Source organism: Sarcophilus harrisii, chromosome 2 (genome assembly GCF_902635505.1).
Source record: "Sarcophilus harrisii chromosome 2, mSarHar1.11, whole genome shotgun sequence".
Taxonomy (NCBI): Eukaryota; Metazoa; Chordata; class Mammalia; order Dasyuromorphia; family Dasyuridae; genus Sarcophilus; species Sarcophilus harrisii.
The window spans coordinates 338,281,725-338,306,656 of record NC_045427.1 but is presented as its reverse complement, the minus strand read 5'-3'; the positions used below and the strand labels follow the sequence as shown (position 1 = coordinate 338,306,656).

Here is a 24,932-nt window from a genome sequence, read left to right as displayed (position 1 = left end):
TTATGCCCAAAGAATTATGAAATTGTGCATACCCTTTGATACAGCAGTGTCACTACTGGATTTGCATCCCAAAGAGATAATTAAAGATAGGAAATGTCCCACATGTGCAAAAATGTTTGCAGCAGCTCTTTTTTGTAGTGGGAAGGAATTGGAAATTGAGTGGATGCCCATCAGTTGAGGAATGGCTAAATAAGTTATGATATATGAATGAAATGTAATATTATTGTTCTGTAAGAAATGATGAGCAGATTGATTTCAGAAAAGCTTGGAAAGATTTACATAAACTGATGATGAGTAAACTGAATAGAACTCTTGTGCATAGTAACAGAAATATTATGTGATGATCTGTTATGATAGACTTAGCACTTAGCAATGCTGTGATCCAAGACAATTCCAGTAGACTTGGGATGGGCAATGTCATCTGCATCCAGAGGGAAAATTTTAGAGACTGATGCAAATTGAAGTATACTAGTTTCACCTTTTGTTTGCTTTTTCTTTTTCATGTTTTTTTTTTCCTTTTTGGTCTGATTTTTTCTTGAATAATATGATAAATATGAAAATATGTTTAGAAGGATTGTACATGTTTAAACTATATTGGATTACTTGCTGTTTTGGGGGGAGAGGCTGAAAGGATGAAAAAAATAGAACACAAAATTTTACAAAAATTAACTTGAAAACTGTTACATACGTTTAGAATAAAATATTATTGTGGGAAAAAAAGAAAACAGACTTCAATAACTGTGATATACAAAATATAGATTTTAAAAGGTAAAAAAACCAATATTTTTAAAAAAACTACACCTTCTAAGATATAAAAACACAATAGTGAAGCCATTTTGTGTACCATTTTTACCTATAGGTGTTTATGCTTTGTAATACCATGGAGTTTCATAACCCTGGAGAATGTATGTCCTGTTAAAAAAACTCAGAGGAAAGCCTTATTCTAAATGAGAATCTAATCACTTTGGGAGTGTACACTGATGTGCTGTTGAACTAAAGTGAACTTAAAATACTTAAATCTTTGTGAATAGCATTATTTATATGCTAGAGAAGAACCAAGCATTTTTCACTGAAGCTTAGAATTCAGAATTGGAAAGAGATTGATGACGACGTTCTCCTCTCCCACCTCTTTATCTGTCAAAGACTAAGAATAATGCCTGCTAGTTTGTGAGTGGAATTTTTTTTCATCATCCCAATAGTGGCAGAAAGCAGAAAGGATGCGGGCTTAGAGAGGGTGGACAGAAGCAGGGAGATGAAGATGATTTACTGTAGTTACAATACATGTATGGACCTCAACTAGATCTCACAAGTATATGAAACTACCGACTACATGGGAGAGAATGAGGATTAGAGTATGACAATTAAGATTCTTTTACAATTGTCCTATAATTCTAAGGGAAATGAGAAAAGGAGCTAAAATTCTTTAAAACAGTGTTTAGTTATTCAGGCACCAATCTCTACACAATAATTCACCATCAATATGCTGAAAGGATAAATCATAAAAAAATGATTATCAAGTCATTAAATGGGTTTAATGATAAAAAGCCCCAAATCCCAGACTTTCCAACCTACAAAACATCTATTCATACAAAGACTTTCAGGAAGCTCTTATCATGACAATACTATATCTATATAAAGATATAAAATAAAAAAAATACTAACATGATATGAAGGTAAACTTACTCACTTTGGAATAATCACCCATGGCCAGTAATTTGTTTTCTATACCAAGCATCTCAGCTCTCTTGAAATAGATGTCATCATCTGTAGGCCTACACTTAATTGCTTGGGTATAATTTAGCAGTGTCAATGTAAAATTACCTTTTTTCCTGAAAATTTCAGCCTTTGATAAATAGACATCTAAAGACAATAAAGATTATAATTTAGTGTTTCAATATTTTATTCATCAAGAAAAGAGATTTATTTAAAGCATTGAAAAATGCCCAATTTTCCCCGTGTTTAATAAACTACTAACACAATTTAAAAGTTTGTTTAATTTGTTTGTTATATATTTCAAAGAACTATCCGATTTTGAAGTCATGAATTTAGCCTTATGATGACATATAATTATCATGTTGGTTAGACATGATGTTGATAAACTAACCCCAATATCATGAGTTTGATTCCTAAGATGGGGTGTTCTAGAACTGTCTTCAAACCTCTCTAAGCTATAGTTTCTTAATCACAAGATGGGATGGTCCATTAATTTCAAATTGTGACATCATCATTATACTCAGGAAAACATTTATACTAAGAGTTGGGAAGAGGAAAGGAATAGTTATTTTTATGTGAAGGACAGAGTATAATTCAAAATAAAACTAATATATAAGCAAAAGCTCAGATTGTCTCAGAGTCCTATAGAAAAAATTATTTATATTGGTTGAAAAAAATTATTATACTGTTTAAACCTAACCTTATGGGATAAAAAGTTATTTGCAAACAGATTGTGTCCTGAACCCAGTAACTCTCTGGGAATGCTGAAGATGGCAACAAAGTATTTTGGGTTCCCTCAGGTCCTAGTTTCACCCAAAGCAATCTTTGGGTTTTCATACCCAGGACTTGTTTGAGGTCTCCCCAAGCTTGTGTTTTGAGCTCCCTTCACATAGATGATTATGATCAATAAATTTATCTCATGATTCAAGTGTGACTCCTCTGCAGAAATTTTTTCTCTAAATCCTATATAATGTGAACCTTTCAAGTGCCTGGATAGAGGGAAATACACCTCCTTTCTGTTTCATTCTCCTTTACCTAGTGACCTAATAAACTTCTTTCTAAAACTATTTTCAGGACTTAAAATGGTGAAATCCAGTGGAACCCAGTTGAACTCTTCTAGGATTCTATTCCAAATAATTTTAATTTTAAGATAATGCCTCAAATCAACTTTTAGAGCTACAGAGCCAACAAAATCTCAGAGGGAGACATATTTCCATCCAAAGACAACTTAGGGAGTATACAGGAGAGGGGCAGCTAGGTGGCATAGTGGATAGAGTACCTCAGTTCAAATTTGGCCTCAGACCACTTAACACTTCCTGGCTGTGTGAACCCAGGCAAGTCACTTAACCCCAATTGCCTCAGCAAAAAAAAAAAAAAAGAAAAAAAAAAAAAAGAAAATTAGAAAAAGAGAAAGTATATAAGGAGATATCTGAGGTATATGCAGGCCTAGAGTGTAGCAGGAATACTGGGTCTTGAAGGTGGCAGGAACAGCAGGAACAGCAGCAGCTTCTGGAGCTCTCAGCCGAGAAATAGTAAGATGATTGGATAACTGGTCAGAAAGAAAATACAGTGGACCCTTTGCTGGCACTGGGTACAGCTAGTAGTAATCCACAAATTAATTGAGGAAGAATGCTTGTGATTGGTCACATTGCTTCCAGGGCCAAGAGGACAGATAGAACTTGTGGCTTTAGTACCTAGTTCACAGTTCCAAGGCTAAGAGGAGTTCTAGCATTTGCAGTTGCAGAGGAACAGAAGCCCTTTCTGGGTAAAGACCCATAGAACAGGAGAATAATGACCATGTCATCTTCAGGATAACACCATCTTGGAAGCAGACCCCCAGTCTAGTCCTGAAAACAGTAGCACAAAAATTCATAAAGCTTGGAAGCAGACTCCCAGTATAGCCCTGAAAATAGTAGCACAAAAATGCATAAATCTTAGGGCAATGCCTCCCCATCCTCTAGTAAGCAGAGCCCAAATTTAACATTAAATTTCAGAGTAAAAAAATAAGCTAAAAAACGAACATATCACAACCAAAAGAGAACTTGACCATAAAAGGCTACTATGATAGTAGGAAAGACTAAGACAATCTTAGATTGTCTTGACAATATTTTTCAATTATAAGCAAAGTTTCACAGTAAAATGTTAGTTGAATGAATCCAAGGCAAGCAAGAATTCCTGGAAGAATTAAAGAAAGACTGAACAAGTTGTGATATATTAATGTGATGCAATACTATCATTCTATAAAAAATGATGAGCAGGAAAATTTCAGAAAAACCTGGAAATACTTACATGACCTGATGTTGAGTAAAGTGAACAGAACCAGGAGAACATTATACACAGTAACAGAAATATTATGTAATGATCAAGTATGATAGACAATGCAGTGATCCAAGACAATTCTAATAGAATTGTGATAGGAAATGCCATCCATATCCAGAAAAAGAACTATCAAGACTGAATGTGGATTGAAGCATAGCATTTTGACTTTTTCTTTTTTGTTGTTTTTCCTTTGTGTTATGATTTTTCTCTCATAATATGACTAATATGGAAATATTCTAACATGATTGTACATGTACATCAGATTGCTTGATGTCTTGTAGAAGGGTTAAAGGAAGACAGGGAGAAAAATTTGGAACTCAAAATCTTACAAAAATGAACGTTGAAAATTACATTTACATGTAAGTGGAAAAAATACAATACTATTAAATAAAAGAAATTAAATTAAAAATGAATTATTGAGAAAAAATTGGGGAAAGAAATGAGAGTGATACAAGGAAATTTTGAAAAGAAAATTAACAGCTTGGTAAAAGAGGAGAATAGAATTGTCCTAATAGTAAAAGAGAAACAAAAACTCACTAAAAAAAAAAAAACTTTTTAAAAAGCAGAAGAAACCAAATGGAAAAAGAAAATTCATTAAATAAAAGAACTCATACTGGGAATTGTGGGAAAATAGCAGAGTAAGGCAGAAAATTACCTGGTTCTTCCAAATTCCCTTCCAAGTAACTTAATGCCTCAAAATAAAATTTAAAGTAGCAGAAATAATTAAAAGTTGGGATAAAATAGCTGTTCAGCCTAAGGAAGCTTGGGAGTATATTAGGAAAAATCTGACCAACGTCTAGCCAGAGTAAAGGTTGGATACTAGAACATTAACAAACAGTAAGCTCTGGGGACAGCTATGTTGAGACAGCAGCTTTGGCTTCAGAAATTTTTGTTCTGCTGATAGTGTTGGGATCAGGTAGCTGTTTAGGGTAAGACAGTGAGACTTTCTACTAGCACTAGACAAGCACATAGTTCCAGACTGTGGCTTTAGGGTGAGTAAGTTGTGGAGGGGTGGGGACCCTGATAGTTGTGGTCACTCACAGAAGAGCAGGGTCTCTGGTTTTGGATCCATGGCAAAGGGGCAAACTGATACTTATGACTGAGAAGGCCTGTGATGTACTTTGGATTGCAAGGAGTGAGAGTATTTGTACTGACAGTGGTGGAGAGGAGCCGCTCAGAGGTGGAGAGAAGTACTTGATGTCACTCAGATACCAAAATGTGAGCCAGAGGAGCAGTGATGACAACTGGGCCTTGTAAAAAACAAAACAAAACAAAAAAACCTTGAAAAACCAAGAAGTCAAACCTCCCCCACTACCCTCAAAAGAGCTCTGAAAACAATACAAAAAAACCCTGAAACCAAGACAATGACAAACTCTGGGAAAAGAGCTTGACCTTAAAATAAATTTAAGAGCCAAGAAATAAGCAGTTTTATTATTTTTTTAAATGAGTAAACAACAAAAAGAATTTAACCATAGATAATCACTACAGTGATAGAAAAGATCAGGGTTCAAGGTTAGAAAAAGACAATTAAGTCAAAACAGCCATTTGTAAAACTTCAAAGAAAAATATAAAATGGTCACAAGCCCAAAGAGAGTTATTGGAAGAACTTTAAAAGAAGTTCAAAAATCAAACAAGAGATGCAGATTAAAAATTGGGAAAATAAGAACAATGCAAGAATATTAAGAAAATTATGAAAAGAAAGTCAACCAATTGGAAAAAGCAATTCAAAAACTTACTGAAGAAAATAACTCTAAAAATGAGAAGTAGACAAAAGGAAGTTGATGACTTTATAAGACATCCAAGAAATAATATCAAAAAATCAAAAAAGAGAAAATATGAAACATCTCATTAGATAAACAAATTACTGATAAAATAGATTGAGAGAGATAATTTAAGCATTGTTGAATATCTATAAGCTATGACTTATAAAAAAGTATAGTTAATGAAATTATTAAGGAATGTTATCCTTAAGTTTTAGAATTAGAGGGTAAAATAGACATTGAAAAAAAATTTACTAATCACTACCTGAAAGAGATCCCAAAATGAAAACTCACAGGAACATTATAGGTAAATTTCAAAGCTAAGTCAAAGAGAAAAATATTACTAACAATTAGAAAGAAACAATTCAAATGATAAGGGGCTATAGTCAGGATAACACAAGATTTAGCAGCTTCTACATTAAAAGACCAAAGAGTATGGAATATGATATTCTAAAGAGCAAAGGAGTTGGGATTACAACAAAATATAACCATAAGAAAGCAAGCATGAGGAGCAGCTAGGTGGTGCAGGGCATAGAGCACCAGGCCTGAAGTCAGGATCAAATCTGTCCTCAGACACTTAACACTTTCTAGCTGTGTGACCTTAGGCAAGTCACTTTACCCCAATTGCCTTAGGAAAAAAAGAAAGAAGGTAAGCATTAAAGACTAAAAATAAGGGATTTAACAAGGTTAAATTGTTTATATCTTATATGGGAAAATGATATGTGTAACTTTTAAGAATGTTATCATTATGAGGGACCAAAAATATTATACAAAAAAGACTTGGAGCTGAGTTGATTATGATGGGATTATCCCCCCAAAATTAAAATTGGGTAGAAAAAAGTAAAATGAAGGAAATTTCCTCATACAAAGGAGATGTGAATGGAAAAACATGCAGAGGTAAAGTGGATAGGGTAGGGGACCAATAACACAGGAATTTTATTCTCATCAGAACTAGATTAAAGAGGGAATGACATAAATACATTTAGTTGGATATAAAAGTCTCTCTCAAAAAGGATAATATAAAAATATTTTGTATGATTTCATATGTATAATTGATATATTGTTTGTATCTCAGTGGATTGGGGAGAGAGTTGTTGGGAAAGAGAAAATAAGGAATTCAAAATTAAAAAGAAAAAAAAAGAAAAATGGCTAGCAAATAAATAAATAAATTTAAAGAGAAAAATCTTTCAGATTTTGAGGTCTGTACTGGCAGACAACAACCTTGATATTGGAAATGTAGCTAGATAGAAAAATATATAACCCATAGCCATTTACCTTAACATTTAAAAATAGTAGTAAAAATAATAATAATAAATAGCACTTAAATAGCACCCACTATGTGTGAGGGCCCACACTAAGCACTTTACAAATATCTTATTTGATCCTCACAATTACACTAGAAGGTAGCTGCTATCCTCATGTGATAGTTGAGGAAACTGAAGCAGACACAAGTTAAGTGACTTGCCCAATGTTAAACAGGCAGTATGGGAAGCAGAATCTAAATCCATGTCTTTCTGATTTCAGGCTTAGCACTTGTGTGCCCACCTAACTTACTCCCAAAACATGATTTTTACAGTGACTATAAGAGGAAAAGGCAGAATTTAAGGTAAAAAACACACATTTACTATCTTTATAGAAAACCTACCTGCGTTATTTTTATTATATTTAGTTATATAATTTAAGTCATCTAAAGCATCAGCAGTTCTGTCTAGGAAAAGGTATATGAAATGTCGGTGCCAGTAAGCATTAAGTAACAGAGGTTCTAAGAATATAGCCTAAGAGAAAAAAAAAATATTAAATTCAATTTTACTTGGTAAGTGTTCAAATAAAACTTCCAAAGTACTGTCTTATGAAATAACTTCTAATTGTAATATTAATAAACTTTGAGGATAAATTATAGGATCCAGAACTAGAAGGGGAATCAAGTACATATAGTGAAAAGGAACATATCTGACCAAGAATTCCCTTTACAAAGCACTGACAAGTAATCATCCAGTTTCCATTCAAAATGCTCCAGTGAGGGGAAAGCTACTTCCCCAGACCTTGAGGGTGAAAACATTATGCCCCAATGGAATACAATATTCTAGATGTGATCTGCCCATACTAGAATAAAATAATCACTTCCCAAATTATGGGAAGAATCCTGCTGTAAACAACACTTTTACACTAGTAAAAAATTGAGGGTTTTTTTTTTAAATGAATAAAGTTAGGCTCAAGTTCAGAATTATAGCAGATTTGAAGCTACCATCTTTGACTAAAAATCTGATATACTTTCTATAGTAAACTATCTCTCAAGTATAGTCTTAAATATTGGTCTTCATTTAAAAAGATGAAAAATTATATTTCCCTTCATTCATTTCAGTAGAATGTCAATTCAGTTATTGGACAAGAATCATATAGTTGTAGCACTAATAGTGTTTTGGGCATTTATGTTCCTCCCCTCCCTTTGTTTTTTAGTCTGTCCATCACTGTTTAGCAGTAGATGTGGAACGGTCTAAAGGTCATGTCCTAAATTTTTTAGGCTATTACAGCCACAGAACTCATTACTGAATTCATAACCAGTCTACTCATATTTAAATAGGTTGGTCCTTGGACAAGTTAGACCTTGCAGCCAAGGTCTGCAAGACCTACGTTCAAATATATCTTCATTTTAAATATTAAAATATACATTCTATGTTACAAATATATTCATTTCCCAAAGTGACAAACTGCCAAAATGATAAAAATCAAGCATATATGATGTGTTTCATTTGGATGAAATTTACCTCTTGTAGATCATTCAAGGCCTTCTTTAATTTGCCTAACTTCCTATAAATAGCTCCACGTCGGCAATATAGCAAAGCAGCCATTTTCTTTTTCTCTTTTATTTCTTCAGTCAGGTTCTCTATTTCACACTCTAAATGCTTTTTATCCTCCTCAGAGAGTCCTGGATTTGAGAAATCATCTAATTCTATTTTTAGAATTTTTTTTTCTTCTGGAGGTTTGACTGGCTCAATGGGAATTTGAATGATTTCCTTCTCAACATGTTCTGATTCTTTAGTTGGAAGTGTGTCTTGTAATTCTTGAACCCAGAAGTCCAAAACCCATTGCTGAGGGTCTTTGTTTTTTGGAATTCCACCATGCTTCTGGACAAATTCATTAAAATTTAACACAGCAGGCAGACTAGGGCAGCGACTTCGACGAAAATATATAGGCACATGGAGAAAAAATTTCTTCTGTTCCCGAAGAATGACAAGAGATTTTGATCTAAATTTTTTAAAAATAATAATTTTACTCAAAAAATTCATTTTTCTATAGGTAGTAAATTAATTTAATTAAACTGTATGTCAATTTTTCTTAGTTATTATTTATCAAAGCCAAATTATATGACTATCATTTATGTAACTCATAACAATTCATCATTTCCATTAAGTAAAAGGAAATTTTTATATATATGTAAACATGTGAAACAGATTCTATGAATATAGATATGCTGTGAACATATTATATATATATATTAAGAATATTAAATACTGAAGTAGTGAAATCAGTATTTCTTTCAAGTCTGATTTCCAGTATTCCCAAAAGACATTTCATTTTGGCAAAGTTAAAATTAGAAATGAGAAGATTACTAACTGTAGGCCACAGAATTATGAAAAAGTGCATGCCTTCTGAAGAGTTGGAAGAAAAAATAATAAAAAATAATAATAAGTAAAATAAAAGTAATAATAAGCAAAAGGATGAGAACGAGAATTTGAGGTTCTATTCACAGAGAGGAGAAGAGCAACTTTCATATCTTACATCAAATTAGATTGCCAGTAAGATTCATTTAGATTTTAGATCTTACTATTTTTCTCCAATCTTCATCCTTCTCCATACAACAAAACATTTCCTGGGAAGAGTGGGAAGAATTTTTGGTTGCTTTCTAAGCAAAGTCTATTTCTTCACCCCAAAGAAGACCCTATGTTAGAAACATTTTTCAATGAAATATTATATATAGGTAAGTGTATTTTTCTTAATATTTTGGTAAGGTTATATTTGCAATTGGAAAGGGTTTATAAAAGGTTTTTTTTTTTTTTTTTTTTTTTTTAAAGAAAGTAATATGTATCATACTATACTTTTTTGTAGGCCCTCTATGTTACCATTATCAAATGAGTGATTCTATCTTAGAACTGTGGAAACGCCATTCCATGCAAAGTAAGAAGACATGTTTATCTTTGTATCAATTCTCTTAATCTCTTCCCATTTCTGAGCTTGCTTCTAAGTAATAATAATATCGGTTAATAATCCTACTTTTGGCTGCAATGCAAAATAGTCCATCTACAAAGCTAATACTATTTGGAAGGAGGCTGCTTTCTCAAATGTGTTTGTAACTTGAAAAATTAAGTTTCTACTGGTTTGCTTCAGCTGTGGTCTTTTTACTCCACAATAATTTATTGCGAATCAAGGTCACTAAAAATCAAATGAAAAATTTTCATATGAAAAATGACAAAGAGAACTTGCAGGGGGACTCAAACACTTTAGAACATAAAGACACTTGAAAATATAATTTGTATATTTTCCCCTATATTTAATAATTTTAGCAAATTACTGGGCATATCCACTAATATTGTTCTTCCTATGTTATACCTACTGCTCTCTATGGTCTTAATGTTATCTTCTTTGTGAGAGCTTTGTTGACAGGGTCCCTCCCTCTAAGATTTGTTAAGAGATGATGGTAAAAAGGTTGTACCATTCAGGGTACATGAGTATAGACAACTGATTCCTGACAATGATTCTTATAACCAATAACTTAAGTAAAATGTATAATGGAATAGGTATGTTAATGGATATAGAAAGAAGTCCAAAGTTGTTGTACATACCTCAACCTTTGATTTGAACATATACCAAACATTTGTTCATAATAATTGCAAGATTTGTCATGAGGTAAATATATAGTTCTATGGATCTGGGGTAGAAGAAGAGGACTATGAGTGGAAACTCAAAGTATCTTGGAGAAACTTGGACACAAAATATGATAGAGACATCCATTTAATATGGTGACACAAAAGGCATAAGGACACTCATCTCTTCCACACAAACTCCTAAAAAACAATCTGGAAAGAATATTATAAATACAAATGATAAAGGAGAAAAAAACTTTCTTCATCTAATTCAGAAGTGCAGAACCATTCTGGAAATCAATCTGGAGTTAAAAATACTTCAAAAAGTCACTAACTTGAGCATACTCATCAAGCCACAGATATTACTACTAAGATCATACCCTAACTAAATCAAAGAAAGAGAAAAAAGATTCATATAGAAGCACTATTTGCTATAGCAAAAAATTAGAAACAAAGTAGTTGTCTATCATCGCAGGGGTCCTCAAAACTTTTTAAATAGGGGGCCAGTTCACTGTCCCTCAGACTGTTGGAGGGCCAGACTATAGTAAAAAAAAAACAACAAACTTTGTTTTGTGTGCCTTTAAATAAAGAAACTTCATAGCCCTGGGTGAGAGGCATAATTGTCCTCAGCTGCTGCATCTGGCCCACTGGCGGTAGTTTGAGGACCCTTAAAAAGAATGGCTGAATAAATTATATATGTGAATCTAATGAAATATTATTGTACCTTAAGAAATAATGAGACAGATTCAGAGAAACCTAAAAAAAAATTATGAATGGATGCAAAGTGAAGCAAGTAGAACTAGAAGAACAGTGTATATAATAATGTTGTAAAGGAATATTATTATGAAAGATTTAAGAACTATGAATCATGGAATCACATCTCTGGAAGATTGATAATCAATCATGTTTCCCATCTCTTGGAAAGGAAATAATGAACTAGAGGTTCATAGAACAAAATATATATTTTCAGACAAGGTTAATGTGTATATTACTTGTTGGAAAGGATGCTTGCAAAGTGTTTCATATACCATTTTATGATCATGTATACATACACACATAAATAAGTATATAGCACTGACATTTTAAAAATGTGGAATTCAAAGATTTAAAGACAAGTTTAAGTGCATTCTTTAAAAAAAATAATGATCATTAAAAACAAACAAACCTTTCAAGAGTCTTTGGAGGCTTTGATAATTCTTTAAGCACTGAATTTATTTTTTCAATATTCAGCTTTTTCCTTAATTTCCTCCTTTTTCTCTTAGGAAAAAGAATGTAACTAGTTCTTGTTTTTCGAGCTGGTTCTAGTTGAATAGTTTCCTTTTGTTCACTGGGCTGGATTAACTCATTTTGTAAATGTGAAGGTTCAGTCACATTCAAATTTTCATCAGCAGTAATGTCTTTGTTTGTTTCATAAGCCATAGTGTTTAAAACGTGCTCTTGCAGAATCCTTATTTCATTCATGTTACTTTGCAGATCATCTGGTATCATTGGTAATATTGAATCTCTTTGCATAGTAAAATTAAATGCAGATGTTGATCTCTTAGGACTTTTCTAAAATGATAAAAAAAGAAACCTGATTTAATTTTTCATGTCCAGTACAGGGAACTATGAGTTTTATTAGTTTCTAGAAATTCATTTAATTTAATTTAAAATATGCAAAGTATATTATAAGGATATTATTTTTTTAAATGGTGAGCAGTATTAACTACCCAGCAATTAAATTACTAAAATTAGTTGATGAAAGAATATGTTTTAGGCAATTGTGACCTAGTATTATTATTAGAGAAGACTAATATTGGAAAAAATGTGCTACAGTCATCACCACAAAAGCATAAAAATACTTAAGAGAAAACAAAACCCATTTTTTAAAATCCCAATATTTCAAGGAAGAATCATCTATTATTGTAGTTATGGAAACCCCCCAGTAGCTTAAGTCACTTCTCCAAAAATAAAGATCAGATGAGCAAAGAAGTTGTCACTTAGCCAGAAGGTAAGCAAATAAAGAAAGAATAGAAAACTGGAAAAGAAGAAGGCTGCTTTCAACCAAGATTTACTTGCTTAGTATTGCGGAATGCAAAGCCAAAAGAATGAATTGTCTGTTCCTCCTAGGATCCAGGGCCAGAGAGAGCAAAAGAGAGTAGAAGTCTGCTGTAACTTTTTCCTCTGGGACCAATTAAAATAACTATGTAGCAAGTGGCTAATCTTACTTCAGATACTAGTTATGTGATCCTGGGCAAATCAATTTACCCTCTTCAGCCTCAATTATAACCCTAACATACTTCACAGGATTGTTGTAAGAACGAATTCAGATAACATGTGTATAACTTGTAACCAGCCTTAAAATGCTAGATTAAAATTAGCTACTAGCCAATAGTTACAGAAGAATTACTAGGGAGAGGGAAAAATTCTGAGAAGATGGCAGAGTAGGTCAGAAAATTCCAATCTCAGATTTCCTTCACAAACAAAACTTGCTCCTCTGGATGAACATAGACTGATTAAAAAAAAAAAAGAGGCAAAAACAAACAATTAAAACTTTGAGCACATCAGGGGTCCTTCTGGGACAATCCAAGAAAACTGAAAGATTAACCCCAGGACTGAAGTTTGGTCAGTGAGTATTGTTAACACCTCTAGGCTCCAGAGAAATAGCCAATGGGGAGCCTTGAGGATTTTGGATTTGAAGTAACTTCAGTCCAAACCACACGAACTTTTCCAGATATTTGGGGGAAGTGGATGGTCTGAGTCTGGGAAGATTGAGGGAACCTTGGCTGATAAGGGATGCAAGTCCAGTTGTGCTGCAGAGACTCTGTCCTGGATGAGAAGGAACCAAAATCCCTAGTAAGTACAGAAGCAATGAAGCAGGCATGCTGCTGGCTGTGAGAATTTGTAGGAGGGTGGAACTTTTGGATTGGGGTTCCAGGTCAGAAGAGAGAGCTGAATTGAAGCTAGAGGTACCATCTCCCAAACCCAGGATTAGAGGTCCTTACACTAATAGTTCTCATTAAAAAATAATGGACTGGGAAAGAAAGAATCCAATTATGAAAACTTATGATGGGAATAGAAAGACTGAGGTTCATCTTCAGAGTAGGACAGTAAAATAAAATAAAATGCTTCTTCTACTCCAAAAAGTAACATTAAAATGGTTACCTGTGTTGTGCCACAGTTCTCTTTTATTGTCCTGCACCAGTTTCCCTAATTGCCTCAGTTTCCCTAGATGTTCTGCTTCAGTTTCCCTAATTGTTCTGCCTCAGTTTCCTCAAATTGTTCTCCCTCAATCCCCTTGGTTTGACACCCCCTTTTTCTGCTCATTAGAACTGAGATAATTAGGGCTGTGGAGAGCTGACATTCCAGAAGATGAAACTCCAGATGTTCTACCTCAGATACCTAATTGGTATCTCTAAGTTTCAGACTTCCTGTCTCTAGCTGGACATCTCCTTAATTCCCAGTTTTTAAGAATTTATGGTCCTACCCCCTAACCTATCAGAACTGGATTGATGGTCCCTGCCTAGAGATTTCCGCTCACCAGAGTTTGAACTCCATCCCCTTTTCCTCCTCCTCCTCCTCATCTTCCTTTAGCTACCCTAGCTACTCTGCAATATAGAGCTATACATACATTTTATATATATATATGTCATTGAGAACTCATATTCACTGCTGGATGCTTTTGAGAAATCAGTCCTGGGGACAACATGCCCTCAGCACAATTTCTCCCTCTTAGAAATACAAATAAAAGGAAAAACTAAAAGAAAAAATAAGAAACATCCAAGAAAAAAAAAGATTATGAAAAAAAGTTAACCAACTAAGAAAGGAGGTACAGATTCTTGAAGAAGAAAATAATTCTTTGAAAATTGGAATTGCTAAAGGAAAGCCAATGAAGATATGAGAGACTAAGAAATAACAAAATAATCTAAAAAATGAAAAAAAAAAAAGAACAGAACGTGAAACATAAGAAAAACAACAGATCTGGTAAACAAATCAAGAAGAGAAAATATAAGAATAATTAAATTACCTGAAAGTTGTAACCAGAAAAAGAATTTTAACACAATAATATAAGAAATTATCAAAGAAAACTGTCTTGGAATGATAAAACACAAGCATAAAATAGAAAAAAATCTACCACCCCAAAGACATCCTTTGTGGAAAACACATAGGAATATTATAGCCAAAGTTTGAAACCCTCAAATCAAAGAGAAAATTTTGCAAGAAACAAGAAAAAACAATTCAAATATGCTGGAGCTACAATTAGAATTGTATAGAATTGTATACCAGTAGCCATAATAAAAGACCACAGGTCCTGGAATAATATAATATAGGCCTATGGTCAAAAACATATCCAGCAAAATTATTCATAATATTAAACAAACAAAAACTTGCAGATTTTTAAGACTTTTCCCCAACCAAACCTTAAACTAATAGAAAATTTAATATATTAGAGACAATATCAAAGATTAATTTCAAGGAGCTCAACATGGAAAGATCATTTATGTTTTTTATGTGGAAATATATACCATATGTTTAACATAAACATAAGATAACATATGTAATTAGGTAGCTCAGAAGACTGGGACAGAGTTGACTATGACCTGATTCTAAAAAGCAAAACTGTCTAAGAAAAGGCAAAAATAATAATTATGTTAAACAAATAAGGTGCAGAGGAAGAACTGACACAGAAGCATTACACTGGGAGGAGAGCTCATCATTCTGAAAACTTGCTCACATCGGGAATGGGTTAAATAGAGAACACTAATGAAAGAATATAGTATCCTTCAAAATCTATAAAGAAATAAGGGAGAAGGAAACAGGATTAAGGTGAGATATAAAACGATGTGTATAGATTTATGATAGTGGGACATTAATGGGGGCAAGAGATAAGGGATAAAAATAGTACGATGTGAAGAGTTAAGGTAGTGGGATGAGATGTATAGATTAATGGAAAAGGGATAAATAAGAGAAGAAAGGGTGGCATAGGATAAGGTAGGGTACAAAAGAATATTTAGATTAAGGAGTGGGATAATGGGAATAGGATAAAGAGAGAAGGAAAGAGTGAGAGGAGAACATAAGGAAGGAATCTACAGATGGGGAGAGGCTAAGTAACAGCAAGGCAAATTAAGTAGAAGAATTAGCAGGGATAGGAAATAAACACAAACACAATAAGGATTGGGAGTAGAATTAGAAAAAGAAAAGCAGGGCTAGTAATCACTGATCTTAGACCAAGTCAAACTTAAAGATTCACTCGAGAGAAATCTATATTATATGTCAGGCATATTAATACTGTTTTAGATGCATGCTGACAAATAAATAAATGCATATGTATATTTATGTGTATGCATGTAGAGATATGTGTGTATATAGAGATATGTGGGTGTGTATAAGTATATAAATATATATGTATATATGTATACACACATATACATATACCAAATGGATCCATTTGGTCCCAGTAAATCTCTCCTTTTAAATAAATTATTAAATTGTTCTCTAATTTCTATCTTGCTCAGTTTCTCTGGCATTACAGGACAAAAAAAGGTATGATTTGATCTGCATTCAGACTCCATCAATTCTTTCTATGAAAATGTATATAGCATTTTTTATCATGAATCCTCACAGGTGATCATTTTCCAATATTGCTGTTACCATGCACAATGTTCTCCTGGTTCTATTCATTTCACTTTGTATCAGTTCATATCCTTATATGATAATATAAAAAACGATCAAAGAAAATTGTCCTGAAGAGGAAAAGTAAAATAGAAAAAATCCAATGATCACCACAACAAAGAGATCCTACAAATAAAACAAATAGGAACATCAATGTTAAATTTTATGCTGGTGTTACAATTAGAATTGTATAGGATTTATCAGCAGCTATAATAAAAGGCTGCAGGTCCTGAAAATATTATATCCAGCAAAATTCAATATCATATTGAACAACAACAACAAAAAAGGACATTCAGTGAACTCTCAGATTTTCACTGTCTATGGTACCTTTAAACAAAAAAGTGTCCTTGCTTATCTTTTTAAATTAAGTACATTTTTGCTTTTGCTTTTTCTGAGATCATGGCTGCTACCCATGTTGCTATTTATCTATTTTTTATTTATTTATATGTCAGTTTCTAACATCATACATTGTGTTCTAACTTCGTATTTTTACTTTGTATATCTCTGTTTCAAGTGTTTCTAATAAATAGCATAATTGTTGGAATTTGGTTTCTCTGCTATCTGCAAAGAAATATCTGAAGAAACAACTTAGTTGTTGAAATAGAAAAAGATAACAACTCCTTAAAAATAAAATAGGTGAAATGGGAAAAAAATCCACTGAAAAAAACTCCTTTAAAAGTACATTTGGCTAAATGCAAAAGGAGGTAAAAAAGCTAACTGAAGAAAATAATTCACTAAAAATTAGAATTGGACAAATGGGAGTGAATGTCTCAATGAGATATCAAGACTCAGTCAAATAAAACAAAAAGAAATTAAAAAAAGAAGAAAATGTAAAATACCTTGAAATTAAAAAAAGAAGAAAATGTAAAATACCTTATTGGAAAAGTAACTGACCTGGAAAATATAGAGCCTAGATATCTTTCAAGAAATTATTAAACAAAACTACTCTGATATCTTAGAACCACAGGGTAAAATAGTCATTGAAAAAAATCTATTGATCAGATTCTCCTGAAAGAGACCCAGAAATATAAAGTCCAAGGAATATTGTAACTAAATTCCAGAATTATCAGATCAAGGAGAAAATACTGCAAGTAGCCAGAAAAAAAAAAAAAAAAAACCCACAATCGGGATTAGGCAGGACCTAGCAGCTTCTATATTAAAAGATTAGAGGGCATGGAATATGATATTCTGGAAAGAAAAGAAGCTTGGACTACAATCAAGAATCAACTATCCAGCAAAATTAAGCATTATCTTTCAGAGAAAAAGATGGATATTCAATGAAATAGAGGACTTTTGATCATTTCTGGTGAAAAGACCAGAGCTAAAAAAAAAAGTGTTCTGCAAATACAAAACTCAAAAGAAGCATAAAAAAGGTAAATGGAAAAAAATGTTTTTAAAGGTTAAAATGTTTATACCCCTATATGGAAAGATGATAGATGTAACTCTTGAGAATTGTATCTTTATCAAGGAAGTCAGAAGGGATATACTTAGAGGATATAGGTATAAGTTGACTTTAATGTAGTGATATAAAAAAGAAATTAAGAGTGGAAAAAGTATTGTTCTGGGGGAAGAAAAAAGGGGAGGCAAAATAGAGTAAATTACATCACAAGCACAAAACCTATTTCAATTGAGGGGGGAAAAGATATGGAGATGAGCATTGTTTGAACCTTAATCTCATTGAATTTGGCTCAAAGAGGGAATAATATACATGGTTTGGTTTATAAATTTGTCTCAGCCTATAGTGAAGTAGGAAGGGAAAGAAGAAAGTGGAAGGCTAATACATGGGAGGACAGAAGTAGGAAAAGGGATGAGAAAGAAGGACTGGAAAAAAGGAGGACAGATTGAGGGAGGTGGTGGTCAGAAGCAAAAAGTTGATAAGGAGGGGGAAATGAGAGAGAAAAGTGTAACCTAGGGAAAATAGAATGGCAGGAAATACAGTCAGTAATTTTAACTGTGAGTGTAAATGGGATGAAATCTCCCATAAAATGGAAGCAGATGGCAGAGTGGATTAAAAGCCAGAATTCTATAATATGTTGTTTACAAGACACACTGTTGAAGCAGAAAGATAAGATAAAAAGCTGGGGTAGAACTTTAGCTGAAGTTAAAAAAAAAAAAAAAGCAAGAGTAATGATCCTGATTTCATTCCAAAAAAAAAGTGTTATTTAAAAGAGATAACAAAGGGGGTAGCTAGGTGGGGCAGTGGTTAGAGCAGCAGCCCTGAAGTCAGGAGGATCTGAGTTCAAATCTGCCTTCAGATACTTAACACTTCCTATAGCTGTGTGACCCTGGGCAAGTCACTTAAACCCAATTGCCTCAAAAAAAAAAAAGAGAGAGATAAGAATGGAAACCACATCTATTAATTCCCACATCTTAATCAATTTCCACATCTAATAATTTAGTTTATTAATTAACCACATCTATTAATGAAGTAATATCAATATTAAACATATATATCCACCAAATGGTATAGCATTCAAATTCTTAAGAGGAGAAATTAAGTGAGTTGCAAAAAGGAATAAACAGAAAAACTATACTACTAAGGGATCCTCCATCAAAGCTAGAAAAATGAAACCACAAATTAAACTAGAAAGAAGTTAAGGAGGTGGATACAATTTTAGAAAAGTTAGGTATAATAGACGCTTGGAGAAAACTGAATGTAGATAAAAAAGGAATACACTTTTTTCTGGATGGTACATGATACCTACACAAAAATTGACAATGTATTAGGGCATAAACTTCACAGTCAAATGCAGAAAAACAGAAATAGTAAATGCATTCTTTTCAGATTATGATGCAATAAAAATTACATGTAATAAATGGCCATGGAAGAAATAGACCAAAAATTCATAGGAAACTAACTAATCTAATCCTAAACAAAGAGCAGGTGAAACAACAAACCATAGAAACAATCAATAGTCTCATCCAAGAGAATGACGGTATTATAAAACAATATACCAAAGTTTATGGGATTGCAACCAAAGCAGTTCTTAGGGGAAATTTTATATCTCTAGATACTTACTTGAATAAAATAAAGAGAATATCAATGAATTGGGATGCAACTAAAAAAATCTAGAAAAAACAACAAATTAACTCTCCTCCCCAATTAAATACTAAATTAGAAATCCTAAAAATCAAAGCAGAGATTATTAAAATTGAAAGTAAGAAAACTATTGAACTAATTAAAAAAAAAAACTAAGAGTTGATTTTGTGGGGAAAAAAAAACGGCAAAATTGAAAAACTTGTTGTTAATTTGATTAGAAAGAGGAAAAAAGAAAAATGACCAGAATCAAAAATGAAAAGGATGAGTTTACCACCAAAGAAGAGGAAATTGAAGCAATAATTAGGAGCCATTTTGCTTAACTGTAATCCAATAAATCTGATAAACTAAGTGAAATGGATGAATACTTACAAAAATAAACATTGCCCAGACTAACAGATGAGTAAATTTTTAGAAAAAGAAATTGAACAAGCCATTAATTGTGGTGTTTTTCTTCTTTTTCTATAATATAATGGTTCTTTCTGGGAGCAGGTTTCTTGGGAGAGGTTTTCTGGAGGCATCCTTAGTTTCAGTTCAGAGTAATAATCACTCCAAATACACCCAGCTGATAAAATCCAAATGTCTATTTTCTCCTGTTTCTGAATCTTCTTCCTGGGCCCCAGTTAGCTTTCTTAGAGGCCTATCTCTCCTTGGTTCCAAGAGAACCACATCTCTCCTTGCCCCTAATCTTTTGCCTCTGCCAGCTTCGGCTTCTCTTCTTCCAAATGTCTCCAGCCAGCACCAAGGTCAAAGTTGGACTTTCATAAATTGGTCATAAGTTGGAAAGATGACTCCACCTCCGAGAGTGGGCTTGTGGGCTTCCTCCCAGAGTGCTCTGTGTCTGTCCCAGAGTGCTCTCTGGCCCTAAGAGTTTTTTGCTCATATGAGCTCTCTAAAGGTGTAAACACAAGCATTGTTTCCATCAGTTCCACTTAGTACCTTGTTTCAAGTTCTGGCCCATAACATCTCCTTGTAAGATCAGATCAATCATACTGAACCATGCTAAATTAGATAATTATTTTCTTTATCAATTCTAATGACTTAAAACAGTTTGTAAGGATTCTAACATCTCCCGCTTTCTTTTGTTTTGGAACATAAGGTGGTCATGACCTCCCTGACTTCTCAAGGAGGCGAGAACCCCAAAAAGGTGATCACAGCTTCCCTGACTGCTCAAAAAAGAAGTGAAAACATCATAAAAAGAAGGTGGTCACGCCCTCCCTGACATCTCAGGAAGGGAAATGAAAACACCAAAAGAAATAGGAAATCAAATCAGATTAGCGGGTTTCTAAAGGGGCTCACTTGAAACAGTGAGAGGCATCTATCAATATGGGAGGCATTACACATAATTACATAAGATACATAAACTCATAGCAATATAACACAGACTGTAACAAATAACATGAATCAACATGAGAATTTATACATGTCCATAAGTCCTAGAAACAGTCCTAAAGGAATCCATTGTCCATTAGTTCATGTACCAGGAATCCAATAATTCCTGTAAGCTCTGAAGTACTGCAGTAGTCTCATCAACAATTTTTCATCAAGAAATCCAATGATTCCTGCTAGTTTTCAAGAACTGAAAGCTGAAGATTTTAAAGTTCTTTTAACAGTCTTATTGTCAGCCATGCTCTTTCAGTGTCAGATGTTTCTTAAATCTTCTCCTTTGTTTTGAAGTTTTTCTGCTTTTCTGTTTCTCTGATGGACAAGGCGACTACGGCTTGTTGGCACCCATCTAATTCCTTCTCCATCTGTAGAGATACAAGCAAACCCTCTTCCCCAAGCAGTTAACCTAATTCCCTTCTATTGCACTTTTGGGATTTCTCATCATCATCTGGTAATTACATTGGAACTGTTTGCACTGGACACTGCCTTGTTGGGTTATTAAAAGGCCTGTATTCTCCCCAACTGTAATCTCTTCCTGCCATGTGATTATTTTTAGGCTGATTGATCACATCAGAGTCCTGACCTTCTAAAGACTCTCTGGGTGTAACCTCAGCTGCTATCATGCTCCACCTGTCTTTTGATTGATATCTTGGAACTGGGCTCCACCTCTCCTTTCTCTGGGTCAGTCTACATGCAGAGGCTCAGTGAAAGCTTCGGGTTGAATTTTGGACACGGGGTTTTGGGTTTTCTCTCACCCTGTCTTCTCACTCTATCTCTATATCTGCACTGAGCTCTCAGATGTCCTATCTTTCCAACTTCCATGGCCTAGTTTCCAAGAGAAACTAGAGATGAGTTTCTCTAGAAGTCCCTTACCAAGAGGGACCCCGTCTTTCCATATTCATCACAGTTTGGGCATAATAAGCATTTGTGCCCACTGTAGCACAGTACCTTATGATTTCCTCTAAAGGAGCATCTTTGTCTAGTCCCCATATAATTCTTTTGCAAACCTCATTGGCATTTTTCTTAGCCAGATGTCTGGTCATTATTTCTGTAACTGCATTATCTCCAATGGTTCTTATTACAGCTGTTTGCAAATGTCCCACAAAATCTGCAAAAGGTTCATTGGGACCTTGCTCTATTTTTGTGAAGGCTTCCCCTTGATCTTTTTGTCCTGGGAGGGAACCCCAAGCTTTTATTGCAGCCTTAGAAATTTTCTCATACACTGGTATGGGATAATAAATCTGTTCTGAATTCTCTGCATACTGACCTTCATTAGCTAGTTGGTCAAAAGCTATTTGTACATTGGTTCCCGTTTGCCTACTGCATTGGGCTTGAATCCTACATAATTCATGAAACTCCGAAAGCCACAACAAATTTTGTCCAGGTTTTAAACATCTTTGCTATGAATTTCCAATTATTTAGGGTTAAGATTTCATAAGACAAATTATCTAGTAACATCTTAACAGAAGAGGATGTAGCCCCATAAAGAGTGCAACCCTTTTTCAAATCTTTAATTTTTTCCAAATTAAAAGGAATGTATTTTCTCTCTTTTTGACCTGAAGAGTCAAGCTTTTCAATCACAGGATATGCATTTATAAAATCAGATATATCTTCTCCTTCATTTTTTGCATTAATGACTTCTAATCTTGTCATATTCTATTTCACAGGAGATGCTGATTGTGTTTTTGCCTCTCTCCCTCCCCCTTCTTCCTCCACCCATGAAGGGTTAATTGAGGGGGGAGGGTCATGAGATGTGGAATGATCTAATTTCTACTGCTGTGAAGTATCACACTCAGAATTGTACTTAATTCCATTCTTATCTGATTCTTCCTGCTTTTCATCTAGTTTAGTTGGCACTTCCCCTTCTTGCTCTTTCTTCTTTTTCCTTATTTTAACACTTATAAAATTTCCTAAAGCCAGTTGTATTAAATTATATGTATATGTATATAAATTATATATTATATATACATATGTATATGTATGCCTTTGGAAATTGAGTCAGGTCCATTTTTATTACAGAATTGGCAAAGATCCTCTCCTACTAATTTCCATTCCTCTAGATCCAACTTTTTTTCCATAGAGAAACAAGGACATATGTGCTTTACTGTTTCTAAAAGTTCAGTGATCTGCTGCAAAATTATAATCAAACCTTGGCTTAACTTTGACAATGCTCTCTAAACATTTTCCTTGAACAGAAACAGAAGGCTGTTTTCTAAACATCTGTCTCATCTTAGCTGAAATTCTACTTTAACTCTTTTAACAAAATTTCTTTGTTGTACTTACCCTAATTTCTGGGTTGAGGAGACTTTTCCACTGGATCAGGATCAGAGGCTTTTCCACTGAAATCAGTCCCATGTTCAGGGCTCCAAAATGTGGTGTTTTTCTAATTTTTCTATAATATAATGGTTCTCTCTGGGAGCAGGTTTCTTGGGGAGGTTTTATGGAGGCAGCTTTAGTTTCAGTTCAGAGTAATAATCACTCCAAATACACCCAGCTGATAAAATCCAAACGTTTATTTTCTCCTGTTTCTGAATCTTCTTCCTGGGGCCCGGTGAGCTTTCTTAGAGGCCTATCTCTCCTTGGTTCCAAGAGCTCTTGCCCCTAATCTTTTGCCTCTGCCAGTTTCGGCTTCTCTTCTTCCAAATGTCTCCAGCCAGCACCAAGGTGAAAGTTGGAATGACTCTGACTCTACCTCTGAGAATGGGCTTGTGGATTTTCTCCTAGAGTGCTCTATGTCTGTCCCAGAGTGCCTCTGTGTCTGTTCCAGAGTGCTCTCTGGCCCTACGAGCTTCTTGCTTATATGAACTCTCTAAAGGTGGGAACACAAGCATTGTTTCTAATAGTTCCACTTAGTACCTTGTTTCAGGTTCTGGTCCATAACATCTCCTTGTAAGGTCAGACCAATCATACTGAACCATGCTAAATTAGATAATTATTGTCTCTATCTATTCTAATGACTTGACAGCTTGTAAGGATTCTAACAATTAATGATCTCCCTAAGAAAAAATTTCCAGGGCCAAATGGATTTACAAGTGAATTCTATCAAACATTTAAGGAACAGTTAATTTCAATGCTATTAAAACTATTTGGAAAAATAAGGGAAACAGTCCTACCACATTCTTTTTATGATATAATAAATCTATATGACTATAAATAAGGTGCTGATACTTAAACCTGTAATGGACAAAAAAGAGAAAAAAAATTATAGTCCAATTTCTCTAATGGATATTGGCAAAAATCTTAAATAAAATATTAGCTAAGAAATTGCAGGAACTGATCATCAGAACATGCACTGATCAAGTGACATTTATTCCAGGAATGCAGGGCTCATTCAGTATCAGGAAAACTTATCAGCATAATTGACCATGTCAATAGTCAAGCTAGCAGAAATTATATGATTATCTCAGTAGATGCATAAAAAGTATGACAAAATACAGCACCCATTCCTATTAAAAATATGAGATAACATTGACCAAACTAACGGAAATTATATGATTGGGCACATTCAGTTATCAGGAAAACTATCAGCATAATTGACCATGTCAATAGTCAAGCTAGCAGAAATTATATGATTATCTCAGTAGATGCATAAAAAGTATGACAAAATACAGCACCCATTCCTATTAAAAATATGAGATAACATAGGAATAAATGGAATTTTCTTTAAAATTATAAGTAGCATCTATCTAAACCCACAAGCAAGCATTACATTTAATGGAGATAAACCAAAAGCATTCAAAATAAGATCAGGTTGAAATAAGGTTGCCCATTATTGCCATTATTATTCAAAACTGTATTAGAGATTTTAGCTGTAGAAATAAATGAAACTGAAGGAATTAGAGTAGATGATGAGGAAACAAAACTAACACTCTTTGCAGAGAATGCTAGAGAATCAACTAAAAAACTATAAGAAACAATGAACACATGTTACCAATAAAGCTCAATGAAAGAGACAGAAAGATTAATCCCATTTACTATATAGATAATATAAATTATCTGGAAGTCTGCCTACTAGGAGAAAGCCAGGAATTATACAAATGATTACAACACAGTTTTTACATAAATAAAATTAGATCTGAACAATGAATATCAAGTGCTCATGGTTGGTCAAGCTAATATAAAAAAAATGACAATTCTATCTACATTAATCTTCTTAATTCGGTGCCATACCAATCAGATTACCAAAAATTATAAAGCTAGCAA

At 33.6% G+C, this 24,932-nt stretch overlaps 1 protein-coding gene across 4 annotated transcripts in view; it reads right to left on the bottom strand.

The window, feature by feature from the left end:
* The window catches only part of TTC6 (tetratricopeptide repeat domain 6), a 309,674-nt gene that overhangs the window by 159,987 nt on the left and 124,755 nt on the right, over positions 1–24,932 (bottom strand). For all 4 annotated transcript variants that reach the window (XM_031952943.1, XM_031952946.1, XM_031952945.1 and 1 more), the window contains 4 exons: positions 11,820–12,205; positions 8,558–9,038; positions 7,438–7,567; positions 1,688–1,860 (listed from right to left, as the gene is read on the bottom strand). In XM_031952943.1, the coding sequence (XP_031808803.1) occupies positions 1,688–1,860; positions 7,438–7,567; positions 8,558–9,038; positions 11,820–12,205 (1,170 nt within the window). The remainder of the gene's footprint in view (positions 1–1,687; positions 1,861–7,437; positions 7,568–8,557; positions 9,039–11,819; positions 12,206–24,932) is intronic.